Below are 14,593 nucleotides of genomic sequence, written 5' to 3'. Positions count from 1 at the left end.
AAGAAGCAGGGAAACAAAAGCTTTTAGAACTTGTTTGCTCAGTTACCTCGAACCTAGAAAACCATACATAGTTCCATTTAATGGAATTGTTCATCTTATTCTGGCTCTGGAGCTCTTCTTATTCATAATGTCTTTCATTATTTACTAAAGCTTCTTCTTTTTTGCCATGAGGTGTGTTTTATTTTCATTAATCATATAAATATTTTCCTATAATATCACAGGGCAAACCACAGAATTTGGTAGTCCAATGGGGAGGGGGGGGTGTGCCCTTAGAGACCCATGGCCGATGGCGTGGTCATGGAGTGTCTGGTTTCAGAAGGCTTCACAGTTCACCTTGTCACTCGTGTCCACCTTACAGGTGGCTCTTTCTCCACATCACGACTGGAGTCTCCAAGATGACGGGGGTGGGGAGTCCTCCAGGTTCTTAAGAAATTTCACTCCACTTCTCCTGCTCAATGGTCTCTTTGGTCGGCAGGGTGTTCTTCTCCTACGTCTCCATCTTCTTCAGTTTGGCCTTGTTGAAGCTGGCGATTTCCCCCATGTCGGGCTTATCTACCATTTTCTTAATTAAAACAATCCCTGGTCTTCACTCCGAGCCAAGGTTCCTGGTTCCCGTTCGTGTCGCCGTAGCAAGAGACCTAAAGCTTCTTTTTCTTAACATCTCTTTTATAATCTCTAACTAGGTTCCTCCATTTCCTTCACTCATATTACAACATGTATATAGAAAACTTCCAATGGGTATAGCAATGTGTTGGTTCCTATGAAAGAACCAAAGACAGAGAAGGTATATTCCTATGGAAAGGCTCAAAAAGGAAGTAGAATTGAGATGAATGGCTAGAATCTGAGGAGGCAGAGGGGGAATATGTAAAGAGTACTCTGAAGAGGGGCTGGGGGAGAGCACAGAAAAGGTGGATCACTTGGAACTAGCGTGGTAAGTTCAAGTAACAATAAAGAGACAGCCCTGCTATCGATGTAGGGTTTGTAGAGGTAAGTGGCAAGAAGTAAGATTACACAGTAGCATCGGACCAGACAAAACATAGCCCTAAATGAGAGAACAAGGACCTTAGACTTCACCCTGTAGACCAGTGCTTTTCTTTTCTTATCTTCTTTTTCCAAAAATTTAAAAATTTTATTAAGGCTTCAGATACAAAGAATTTGATTATGAATTATCATCTTTAGTTTATGACACAGTCTCTCCATCTCACCACTGCTCTACTCGTGGCCTGCTTTTAGATTTTTTCCCTACATCCTTGAGATATATTTCACATTCCATAAAATTCACCCAAAGTATACTGTTCAGTGTTTTTTAGTATACTCAGAGTTGTACAACCATTACCTCAATCAATTTTAGAACATTTTCATCACCCCAAAAAGAAACTCCATACCAACTAGCAGTCACTCCCCAATTCCCCACCTCAACTCTCCCACAAACTCCCAGCCCTACGCAATTATTAATCAACTTTCTGTCTCTATGGATTTCTCTACTCTGGACATTTCATATAAAAGGAATCATACAATATATGATCTTTTGTGACTGGTGTCTTTCACGTCACGTGTTTTCACCATGCTGTAGCAGGTATTAGTAGTTTATTCATTTTATACTGCTGAATAATATTCCTTGGTATGGATATACCACATTTTATTTATCCATTCATCAGCTGATGAACATGTAGGTTGTTTTTGCTTTTTAGTATTATGAATAATGCTGCTGGGTACATTGTAAAACATGTAAGTTTTCTTGTGGCTGTATGTTTTAATTTCTTGGGTATATACCTCGGAGTGGAATTGCTGGGTCATATGGTATGGTAATTCCATGTTTACCTTTTTGGGGAACTGCCCAAACTGTTATCCAAAGTGCCTATACCACTTTACATTCCCACCAACAATGTACCAAGGTTCCAGTTTCTCCACATCCTTCCCAATAGTTATTACTGTTGTGTTTTTTAATTACAGCCAGCATAATGGGATGATGTGGTATCTTACTATAGTTTTGATTTGCATTCCCCTGATTGCCATGATGTTGATTCTCGTTTAATGTGCTTATTGGATATTTGTATATCTTCTTTGGACAAAAGTCTATTCAAATATTTTGCCCATTTTTAAACTAGGTTGTCTTATTGTTGAGTTGTAAGAGTTCTTTATATATTCTGGATACAAGTCCGTTTATATAATTTGCAAATATTTTCTCCTGTGGATTATCTTTCTACTTTCTTGATGGTGTCCTTTGACGCACAAAAGTTTTTAAAATTTTGTCTGGATCTTCTTTTGTCACTTAGGCTTTCATTGTAATATCTAAGAAACCACTGCCTAACTCAAGATCACAACAATTCACCCCAAGTATTTTCTTCTAGAAGTAGCTATTTTTAGTAATGCAATGAGCATCCCTAAACCTACCACCTAAATCAAAAAGCACTATCCTGATAATTACTTACATCTAATCATAAGCAGCACCCATCCCATCCCTTTGTCCTCTAACTATTGATTTTCAACCCTGTCTGTCCATCAGAATCACCAGTGTCATTTTAAAAATGAATTTAGAGTGATCCACAAACCTTATCTTCGACCTGCTGAATCTCCTGGAAATAACTTAGACATCTGAATGCAAACAAACAAACAAAACCTAATTCTTTCTGAAGAGGTTTGAGAACCACTCTTGTAGGCAATGAAGAGTTGTCGGAACTTTTGGAGCAGGCAAGTGATGTGCTAAAATTAATGTGAACGCAAGACTAGATTAGGTATAAAGTGAAATTGAAGGCCTGTGATAAAGTAGAAGTAGTGAAAATGAGAAAGACAATTTTTAAAATACTTTGAAAAAAGAGTAAACAGTACCTGAGGATAGACTGAACACATGGGATGAAAAGGAGGGAAGGCAGAGAGTATAACTGTGTAGGTCTGGGTAGATGAAAAACTCAGGGAAGGCAAACATTGGTTTGGGAAGAATAAAGAAATATACAGAGGGTGTGAAAAAATGTATTACACATTTTAAGAAAGAAAAACTGTATTAAAATTGTAATACTCAATATATACCAATAACAAAAGATGAATACAGGTCACATTTGACTTCTGTAATCACAAGAGGTGCTCAAAGTGGTTACCATCAGTGTCCAGACACTTCTGATTACTGTGAACTACTGCTTGAGCATAGATAACATCTCTTAAAATGCGCATACATTTCTTTGGTATCCCCGGTATTTTTTGTTATGCATTGAGTTTAAGAAGGTAAGAAGAAATTCAAGTAAAGATGTTCTGAGGAAGAGTCATGAGTGACGAAAAATGATTTTGAAAGAATAAGCAGAGAAAAAGGAATGTCTGAGAACTAAGGCTTAGGAAACACCCATAGGTACTCGCTATTCCACAACACAGGAATAGAAAGAGGATGCAGCAAAAAGAAGAAAGACAGGGTGATTCTCTTCTTAAAGGAAGAAAATCAGAAAAATATCATTCTAATAAGGAAGCTGAGAGAGGAGAAAAGCACTTCAAAAGAGAACAAGATGGTCTGCAGTATCCATAGAACAACATTCAAGTATTATGCAACTTTTATCTACGGGGAAACTATCATGATAATTACTCTAGATGAGAAATGGTACAATTTCCCCCCAGAATTTTTGCTAGTCTGCTTTAAAGACATGCTAAGTCATAGGAATGGACTATGAACATAATCCAGATTCATTCTGAATCATCTAGAATGTCACATGTAAACAAAATATGGCATTTCTTACCATGTTTGATGATAACCAATAAATAATAATTCTGAATTATTAGGAAATTCATTCAGGGTACCTAGAAACGAACAACATGGCCATGCAGCTCAGNGCTGCAGTGGGCTGCCATAAGCTACCCTGAGTGGCTAGCAGCCAGAGTGAGCTGCTGTGAGCCACTGTGGGCAGCCGTCCAATGGCCGGCGAGTGACTGACTCCCCAGGGAAGAGCGCAATGATAATACCAACATGGGCCAGTGAAGCGACGTCCTCCACAACTACACTGGAAAACAAAAGGACAGCAACTCGTCTGTTCCCCTTCCCTGATTCCCCAATGCTATTCCCCTCTCCCAATTCCCCAATAAAATCTTTAAAAGAAAAATAATTTCCCCCCATTTTACAAGTGATTCACTAATTTATTCAAATTATGTAAGAAATGGTATTAATTTCACATTGGTAGGTCATGTTTAGTCTGGAAGCCACATTCATATTGAGATTATAATATAAAAAATAGCTAAAAACTTTTCACAACCTGTATTTGGAATGCTTACATTCATTTTTAAATCTAAAAAACAAACTTGTTTATCTGAATTATTTTCATGTTTTGTTTATAAATGGTGAATGGATAAGCAAGTTTAGCACTTCCTTGAAAATACTACATTATCAATGTGGGTAGTCTTTATTCCCAATAAAGCAAACTGGATATTATTTGTACGTATGTTTTTATGGATATGCATGTGTGTATAAAATTTTGGTTTCTGAAGTCCTAGAAACATCTTGATGTGTTATATGTGGTCAAATGAAGACAATTCAAGAATTTGGTAAAGTTTGTTTTGAGGCATTGTAGAATTATCATTTTTATCTTCATTAACCTGAATTTCAACATCAGTTTTCCTTATGCTTTATATTGTCCAGTGGTCCACTGTAGATGTAAATTTAACAAAATATGATGAAAAACTGCATACTGGTTGAAACTATCATGATAACCAACTACTTCAACTGAGCAATAAATGGAATGACTGAGTTCTAAGCATGCTCAATTAGCTCCCTGATAGCAGGTAGACTTTTTTCATTCATTCATTAATTCATTCGTTCATTCACTCACTCTATTTATTAGCAGGCAGACTTTCTTGATTTACACTCACAGTCTCAAACTATTCCATTTAAGGAGGGTGGGGAAACTGAACTTATTACTTCATTTGTTCTTTTCTAAAAATAGAAAAGGAAAGAGAAGTCATTATCACTTTGTATGACATGAATCTCTTTGAACACAGAGAACCTCTAGGATTCAGAAATTAGTGGCTGGAAAAAGATACTATAAACTATCTGAGGTGTTAAATTAAGGGTGGTCTGTGTGTAGCCTGAACAAGGAGTAGTCAAAGATCACACGTATCAGGATGTTATTTAAAGTCTGGATAAAAGACTCCTCAGGGTCTTGCAACTTCTTTTGTTTTGAATCTATGCCTACCACTAGCTGAGTTTTTCTTAGACACTAGGAAAGCAGATATACTTATTCTCTTATGGCTTTAAGAGAACTGATAGAAGTCTCAAGATTTGTAAAAATGAGAACTAATATCTGAACAATTGGAGACTCCTACTAATATTCTGTCACCTAGAGGAGAAGGTCCGCCTAAGGAATCAGTCTCTACTGTGGTGATCATTTTATAATATATACAAATGCCAAATCATTATGTTGTATGCCTGAAGCTAATATGTTATGTCAATTATATCTCAACCCCCCACACTCCCAAAAAAGTAAAGTTCTGGATGGATGCACTCAATAAGAAATCAGTCTTTTTGACATCTTCTTCATTTTAACAGTTTCTACCAGACTTTACACAACACAGAAAAGACTTCATCAGAGTCTGAGTGAAACAGTACTCTGGATGATTTGTTAGTCCCTCCCCAGTATCAACTTGCAATTGAGGAGCTTTAAGACCCTGTAAGAAAAACAGAGTTGGGGAAACATGGTCTTAAGTACAATTAAAGTTCTTGTAGGGTCTACATCCACTAATAAAATTAAAACACTCAAAATAGAATATCAATGTCCTTTAAAAGCATCTTAAAATAGAAAGCACAGATAAGTCTGCGCCTAATTTCCTTCAACCAACCCTTCCTTGCTACAGATCTTTTAAAATTCTCATTTTTTGTAGTTTCAATAAAACGCTGGTCAATTAATTTTTCTTGGTTCCAGGTATTATGTAGATTAAAATGTGACTTTGCTTTTAATCATCACTTATCCACATTTTATTAAATGCTGTGCCCAACATGGTCCCAGAGACAAAGAGCAATCTGAAACTTTGAGATGTTTTGGTAGGTACAAAACACATGCCCCGTTTCACTCGACGCAGCCTCCTCCCCACAGATGGAGGAGGCAAGCTCTGAGGCTCAGGTTTCCTTTCCCACAGTCTCTCTTTTCCCCAAGGCCTCCAAGCAAAAGCTTCCACTTATTTTCTGCCTTCTGCTTCCCTCTCCTTTTCTACTGTCAACCTCCAATTCCTTTTTTTCCCCTAAGTATTCCCCAAAATAAATGATTTGTAATGAGTATAGACTGGCATGGAAATCCTTGAGGTTGAGGAAAAGTAATCGAGAAATCAATGTGCACAAACTAGAAGTCTGTGTAAGAGGAACCTATGGTCGGGGAAGAAATTCTTTATTCTCAGCTTTTCTAACTGGTGTGTATTTATACATCCTAAGGCATAGTGCTACAGTGTGCCAAGGGTTATGTGAAACTATAGGTTAAATATTTAAGCTACATCTTTCTGGAATACCAAGTTTTTTCTATGTTAAAGTTGAATAATTTTAACATTAAAACAAATACAGACATGACATTGAGAACACAAAACATGCATGAATTATCAAGATAAATTTTTGTGATTAAAAATGTGTTTAAAGTAGGCCATTTCAGACTATGTAATCAATGCTCCCATGCCCCAACCTGTGTAAGTACATCCCGTGTTGGGAAACTGCAGTAGGAAAGTCTGAGAAGCAATGCTTCTTCTGTACTGGTAGCATAGCTATTGCAAGTGAGGGCCTACAAATAGAAAATTGTTCTTGAACCTAGCAAGGTACAATCACTCTTCAAGATGAGTAAGACCTCACTTATAACCTAGAACCATGAGTGACGAAAAATCTGCTGATTTGAATTTTAATTTTAGAATTTTTCCATACACAGTAAGTCAACTGTGTGTACCTAAAATGTCTTTTGAATGAAGGAACATTAGTTTTGCATTTGTAAAGCTCCAGTCTTAGGCATAGGATTCTGAAGAATTCTTCAAATTTTATTTTCCTAAGGGTCAGCATACATTCAATCTGCTTAGCACCTTCTAGTTGAAGGTCATATACCATTTCAGGGTGAGAACACAGGTTGAGGCATTCTGATTCCTTGGCTCTATTATGACCTGAATTCAGGACAGTCACATGGCCTCTTGTCACTGACCTGTCAACCAGGGAGGTATACTGAGTGATTACTAAATAAAAGGTATTAGGATCATGACATTGCTATCATGAATATTGTATAACTACTGGGTTGTTGGAAAAGTCATGACGCATTTTTTCTATGTTTTTCGTTGCAAAAATGCATCATGACTTTTCCGACAACCCACTATTTTCTGTGACCAGTCAGGGACATTCTCAATCCCCACAGGGGTTTGAGGAGGGGTTACAAGAAATCCAAGATTTCCAACCTTTTTTTCCTATATGATTGAATCTCAGTATATTCATACAGCTGGTAAAAGGTCAATGGACTTACGAAATGTTTTCGTTTCTAACTTTGAAAAAATGAAATAGTCTAGATCTCACTACATTAAGGTCAAAAATTTCCACAGTACCTTAAATCTACGCACTCTGGAAATTCTTTCCCAAAGAATTTTGCTTTGCTGTAGTTGTACTTCAGATCGTTGCTGTCTACCGATTGCCAAATGAAACAATAACACCGGAGTGGAAACTATCTCATGGAGACCATTCTGGGAGTTGACTTTTAAAGAGAAAAGTTTCCAACTTCCTTAGGTTGAAAAAAAAAAAAAAGTTTCCACAATTTCCAAAACATTCTCCTAACATCTGAGTATTTCAAGTAACTTTGCTTCAGGATGTAAGCCAGCTACATTTAGGTTTTTCTTGGGCAATCTCTTTTAAATATAGAAATTTCTCTACTTAATCTTTAGGGACAAGAGCTAACATTATTTTCAAATAGTGCATCAGCCATTAAAAATAAGACAACACTTTTTTTCTTTGATGGCTGAATATAACCCATCAATAAGAAAATCTGATTTCTCTATTTCAAAACATATCTTTAATTAGATGCTCCCTTTTCATGGCGTGTGATGGCCGCTGTCTTATTTGTTGTCCCTTTCTTCCTTTTCATGTCTACTACCACCACCCGTAGGCAGGCTTTTACCACATCACAGCCTTTTACTGCTCTTCCTATGGCCTTCTTGTCCCTTCCCTCTACTCCCACCTGTTTTTCCTCTCCATCCTGTATCTAGTGTATTAAGCCTGGTATTCAAATCATTTCACAATCTATTATAGTATCAGTACATACCTCTTCCGCCTTCTCAGGCATGACTCCCCTACGTGAGCCTCCCCTCCAGCCAAGCTGCTTTACCTCTTCTGCAAATATGCCTCAGGCATTCTGCTGCTCAAGCTTCTCCAGCTTAGCTTTCCACTGTAATCAAAATAAAACCCCAATCCTCACCGTGTGCACAGGGCCACAGGGGACCTGGCTCGGGCTGGCTCTTTCACCCCATCTCCTTCCACTCCCCCACCCCCTTCCTTATTATCTCTAGCCAAGCTGACCCTTTTCCTAACCTCAAATATGCTACCTGAATTTCTGTCAGGCCTTTGCACACCTCCTTCCGCTTGGAAGGCTCTGACTACCCTGGGTAAAAGCAATGATCTCTTCCACAAGTCATTCTAGCACGTTACTCAATTTTATAATTTTCAGAGCCCTCATGAGAGCTTATTTGTTTTTGTGTTTACAGTCTATCTCTCCCTCCCCCATCAGAATGTAGTTCCAAGGGACTATTTTATCAGCTGCTGTACCCCTGTGCCTAGATCAGTGTTTGCACATAGCAGGTGTTTTCTTAACATTTGCTGACTGACTAATCCTACTGGAATTCTTTCCTCTGCACATACACCATAAGAAATCTTATTCATCCTTTAAAATTCACCTCCAGTGTTATGTCCTCAACAGGGTATTTATGTCCTCATCACCACTGTCTACAAAGTTATTGAGCACCAACTATAGAACAGGTGTGTGCTAGGCAGTGGGGGGTGAAACACTTATCAGGACATGGTAACAGTCCATGTGGCATTTACAGTCCAGTGGAATTTTACAAACTGAAGTGGTTTCTTCATCCTCTGAATTGCTGTGGTAATTAGACTTACAATTAATGTGATAATGAATCACAACGTGCCTTATAACATCTCTTCTATTGTATCAAACTATAATTTGGTAGCTGTTGAACATGCTGTCACCCAAGAATGCAGGCTACATGCTGAGCAAGCCATGTTGTGCCATCCCAGTCCTTCATCTGCTCCTCTGTGGATCCTCACACATCTGAGCACAAAAAGCGAAAGGTTAGAGGCCAAGAATCCTATTCTTTTCCCAGAGCTAGACTTGACATGAAAGAAATTTGCATCAGTGCTCTTTGTAAAAAAATTCAAAGCTTTGGAAAGTTAAAGGAGTGTGTTTTGGAAACACTAATGTTTTCTAAATAAGCTATATTTGCATGCCAATATGATGAAATTAAATGATACATGTAAAAATGCTTTGCAAAGTACTTTATATATGTGTAAAATATAATTTCAGGGTTATTTAATTTTTCAAAGGTCTAAGCATTTTTTCAACAGACTGTAAATTCTTGAAGGTAGGAGTCATGTCTTACACTTTTTTTTTCTATGACAGCTGAGCAAAGAACCTTTGTTAACAGTTAAGATTGCAGTTAACCACTATAAATTCTTTGTTCTACACTTGGTAACTTTGCCTTCCAGAAATAAAATTCTTTATTCTGAAAACAATCAATGTTTATTCTGTTTACTAATGATACAAACATCTTTTAAATAATTCTACAGAAGACAGGTTTACTACTTCCATTAAGAAGAATTTTTAATTCTAAAACTAGAAAGAAAACAAAGTTTTTCACCTGGGTTTTATTCTCTCTAGAAACAGCAATAGAACAAAATTCATAGATAAGAATTTAAGCACAAAAGCTCTTTTTTTTTTTAGCTAGGCCATCCTGTCACCTATTGGCAGCTCAGCTCAGGCCAATATGGGAATAGAACTGGCAACCCTATTGCTCAGAGCTCATGCTCTTGAGCGAGCTCTTAACCAAGTGAGCCATTTGGGCCCAAGCACAAAAACTCTTAAACCATAGAATGATGTTGGGTCTTTTAATACCTGTAACTGAAGTTTACCTGTCATGTCCAGGAATCACATATTCTCTTGGAGGGCATACATGGGCTTTTATAATAGCTAGATTTTTTTTTATAGTATCAAGTATGAAATATAAATTGCCACATTAATTCACACAAAAAGTAAAAATAAATGTAAACACAAACATCCCCAGAACAACTTATTCACCTTCTACATTTGAACAGGATGTATAATCTTTTCATCAAAACCACTTAGGTAAACACTGGCATAAGGAAAACATGAATTCCTTAAATTTCCTAATCTGGATTTTTGTTAATTCCACATTAATTTGCCACCATAACAGATATAAGGATAAATGAGGTGCTTAAGACTGACAATATTTTAAATAAAACAAAAATCCTCTTATCTCATGTGTTTCATATATAGTAGCTCCTTCTTACTGAGATTTGTAATACTTCATCAGAAAGACCACCGAAAAGTTCAGGTATCTGCAAGTTACTTTAAGCTTTTAGAATAAAAAGTTGATTTCATTATGTATCTGACCTTATCCTGTCAGAACAATCCAACCTACCTCTTTAAAATTAGTCATGCTATAGTCAGCTTCAACTAGAAGCATTTCTCCCACTGGTCTATTAAGTTCAAAGAAGACTTGGCAAATGAGAATGGGAATTCAATCTAATTTATGCATGAGAAACATAGTTCAGGCGATGACTGAGAAACCGAATGATGGTGGCATGTAGGAAAGAATGCCTGAGCACAGACAATGTTAGACCTTATAGCAGAGCACAAAACTAGAGGTGTTCGTTTATTTTTTATTTTGCTCTAAAAACAAATAATAAAAAAGCAGACTTTGGGTTAATGAATTTAAAAACTTGCCAAAGTATACGTGCTAACACAGAGAGCCCAAGGCTGGCTGCCAGGATCCCTAGGAGTCTGTAATTACGCATCAGCAGGTAGAGACTCTTATTGTCACTATCTGGGTTTGTTTTAACTATTAACGAAGAAAAGCATTTAAAAATCTCCTTACCCAAATATTTGTCAGTGGAGTTTCTAATTTCAATTATCACTGACTGGTGTTTTACACTTGTTTTCTCAATGCAAAAACTGAAAGCATACAAATTTCCCTAACTAAATCAAAATGATTCTAAATTCAAAACCAAGAAGCAAGGAACCATTAATTATTTTTAAACCTTTGGTCAGTGGAATAGATAGAAGAAAATACAGGGCCTTCTTTTAACTCTAAATCAGTAATCGAAAGACCCTATAATAACATTTGTGGGAGCCTAATTAACAGCCCCCTCCCCCAAAGACATCCATGTCCTAATCCATAGAACTTGTGAAGCTGTTACCCAAGTGGTAAAAGGGACTTCTGCAGGTGTGATTATATTAGGATGCTGCGATGGAGAGATAGCCATGGGTTATTCAGGAGGGCCCGCTGTAACCCCCGTGGGTCCTCATCCTTCTGCTACGGAAGTGGGAGGATCAGATTAAGAGTGGGAGCTGTGACAATGGAAGCAAGAGGTGGAGTGATGTGAGGAAGGGGCAGGAGCGGAGGAATGCAGGGGCCTCTAGAAGCTAACAAAAGCCAAGGAGAGGGATTTTCCAGAGCCCCCAGAAGGAACCAGTCCTACCAACACCTCGATTTTAGCCCCGTCAGACTCATTTCAGATTTCTGACCTCCAGAACTGTAAAATAATAAATTTGTGTTGTTTCCAGCCACTAAGTTTGTGGTAATTTGTTATAGCAACATTAGTAAATTACAACAAATAATTACAAAAGAAGGTTTGAAATTGCCAGGCCTTGCCACGCTACCTACCTCTATGGGAACTGCCAGCATCTAGAGAGCTTTGGAGAATATAAAACAGACATAAAGGCAAAGGAAAACATGATTTTATGTATGATTTTTTTTTTTAAATTGGAGAATTGGGGGGAAAGGAGGAGTGTTGGGGAATTGTTGTTGTTCTTCAATCTTAGTTGTGGAGGGTGCCAGTCACCATCTGGCTGACTGCCAGCAGCTCGTGGCCTCTAAGCTCAAGGTGCTGTGTTCAATCTTAGTTGCAGGTGGGCGTAGCCACCATTCCATGTGGGAGTCGAACCAGCAGCCTTGTTGTTAAAGAGTGCACGCTCTATCCACTGAGCCACCCGGGCGGCAGCTCAACTCAAGGTGCCAAGTTCAGTCTTAGTTGTGGGTGGGCGTAGCCTACCATTGAACAGGAAGTTTTGTTAGGAGCACGTGCTCTCACCAGCTGAGCCATCCTGCCACCGGTTGGCAGCTCAGCAGCAGCTCAGCTCAGGTGCAGTGTCACTGGCCCATGTGGGAATCAAACCTGTGCCCCAGTTGCTCAGAGCTTGCGCTCTTAAGCTAACTCTTAACCAACTGAGCCACTCAGCCGGCCCCCTATGTAAGATTTTTAAGAGGCACCTAATTCCTGCCTACTATGTACTGAGCAAGTGTAGGACTCAAAGAGCTTAGAACTATGTGAAAGTTCTAAACAAGAGTGCATCCATCAGCCGACTCAGATACATAAAATGCTAAGATGATGTTCCAAGGGTGTAAAAGTAGAGCCTAGAAAAAGTGAAGACTTATCTACACAAAAGAAGCTATCAGATGAATCCTCAACCTGCAAGGGTACATGTAGGTACTTTGACCTGTAATATAAATATGAATTCTCAACTCCCACCCTATTAAGGAGTGAAATCTTTAGATTTGTTTTTTACCTTGGCTTTTCAAGGCAATCATATTTTAGCTTTACTTTTCTATATGAGACTTTCTCCCTTCTTATCTGGGAGATGGGGGACATACAATGCAATACCAAAAACTGTCAGAAAACAAAAATAGTTTATTTTCATACTTAGAGTTTTTATACAGACTGCAGTCACTATCTTCTATCAATAGGTGGTGGGCTTGTTACTGATTAGGCAAATGCTGATAGTTTACTAAAATTGAAGCATGAATAATCTGAGGCAGTAAAAAGTGCTTTTTAGGCACTGTGGGATGAGCACATGAGTGAAATTTGAGGAAACAGGGATGGACTACCTTTAAATTACTGTAAGTTCTAACCCTAGTTTCCATCTAATACTGCAGAAAAATAACATAAACGTATTTTGAAAACAATCAGTTTTCAAGCCACACACACAAAAATCCTTTATTTGCACAATACTTCTTTCTTAATAGATGGAAATGGACAATGCCTTGCTTTAAGAACCCTGAAGAAAAGCTCCTTTATTCCTACTTCACATCCTGAACATGATTCTCACCTGCTATTTTGATATTCAGATTGGCGTCCAGAAGCAAGTTTTCGGCTTTTAGATCACGATGAACAATGTTCCGACAGTGACAAAAAAAGACGGCTGCGACGATCTGTTTGAACTTCCGACGGGCCTCCTTTTCTGCCATTCTACCATGGGCCACCAGGTGGTCTGCAATGAAGAACACAGCCAGTTCTTTTTGGACACGTATAATTTCAAAAGGTAGACAGATGTAAGGAAGGATGCAAGGGGGCCCACCAAATGAATGAGTTAAAAGAAGTGAAACAAAAAAACAGAAAACAGCACACTTACAGTCCTGGTTTGTATCTATAAAAATTCATTAATAATCAGTACCCAAAGTATTTTAAGTAGAAATCCTGTTATACATAAGTATGCTTAAGACTAGACTTGCCCTATCATAAGAAAAAAAAGGGTTCTGAGGGACATAATGCTATTTTTCGAAGATCACAACACCTAACACCTTCCTTTTCATATTTCCACTGCAAAAGTTTACATATACTCAGCAAACACATACTTGAAGATAAGTATCAGTAATATTTCCTGTGCTAAAGGGCGAGTCTAAAAGCAGAGTCACAAAAATCATTTCAGAAAGAGTGGAAAAAAATTAGTCATTACTCAGGGGAAAAAAACTGCTTCTATAGGACTCTGTTTAGGCTAATATCTCTTCTGCTTTCTCAGTTTTACAGTTTGACATAAAAATGTATTTATTTGGTGACTAGTCTCTGTAATGTATAATAGTATGCCTGCATCTATCGTTACATCTGCATTTGTTGTGCTTACCAAATAATTTTAAAAGTATATTAATAACTTTACAGATAACATCAATAGAAAACCAAGTAAATTTTCTACCACTTTAAGTAATTTCATTGGCTATGTTGCTAACTAAGGTATACAGCAAAAGAATTTACACATGATTAACTTTGTAATACTATAAATCAGGCTATCTTCTACATTTCAAAATGAAATGATTGACCTATAAGCACTACCATAAATTCTTTAAGTATTTTTTTTTCTAGTAGTGGCAGTGGGTATATAAAGAACCAATGACATACATATCTTTAGCCTAGTTCTTCATCTAACCAACAACATCTACAGGCAGGTCATGACAGCTGATGGGATTAGAAATGTAGCAATGATACAATTTGGTCTGTTTGAAATTTCTAATAGTTTAATCAGCAGCACTATTCTTAAACCAACACATTTGCCTTTATAAGCATCCTGAGATAGTGGAAAAGTGAAAAATTAGACAATAT

At 37.6% G+C, this 14,593-nt stretch overlaps 1 protein-coding gene and 1 pseudogene across 2 annotated transcripts in view; both read right to left on the bottom strand.

Moving 5' to 3' along the window:
• Window positions 1–14,593, bottom strand: part of SIK3 (SIK family kinase 3) — a 281,901-nt gene that overhangs the window by 77,407 nt on the left and 189,901 nt on the right. For both annotated transcript variants that reach the window (XM_019647420.1, XM_019647421.1), the window contains exon 3: window positions 13,329–13,490. In XM_019647420.1, the coding sequence (XP_019502965.1) occupies window positions 13,329–13,490 (162 nt within the window). The remainder of the gene's footprint in view (window positions 1–13,328; window positions 13,491–14,593) is intronic.
• Window positions 256–641, bottom strand: LOC109385299 (thymosin beta-10 pseudogene; annotated as a pseudogene).

The sequence above is a fragment of the Hipposideros armiger genome, unplaced genomic scaffold (assembly GCF_001890085.2).
Source record: "Hipposideros armiger isolate ML-2016 unplaced genomic scaffold, ASM189008v1 scaffold_111, whole genome shotgun sequence".
NCBI classification, from domain to species: domain Eukaryota; kingdom Metazoa; phylum Chordata; class Mammalia; order Chiroptera; family Hipposideridae; genus Hipposideros; species Hipposideros armiger.
This window is presented reverse-complemented; position numbering and strand designations above follow the sequence as displayed.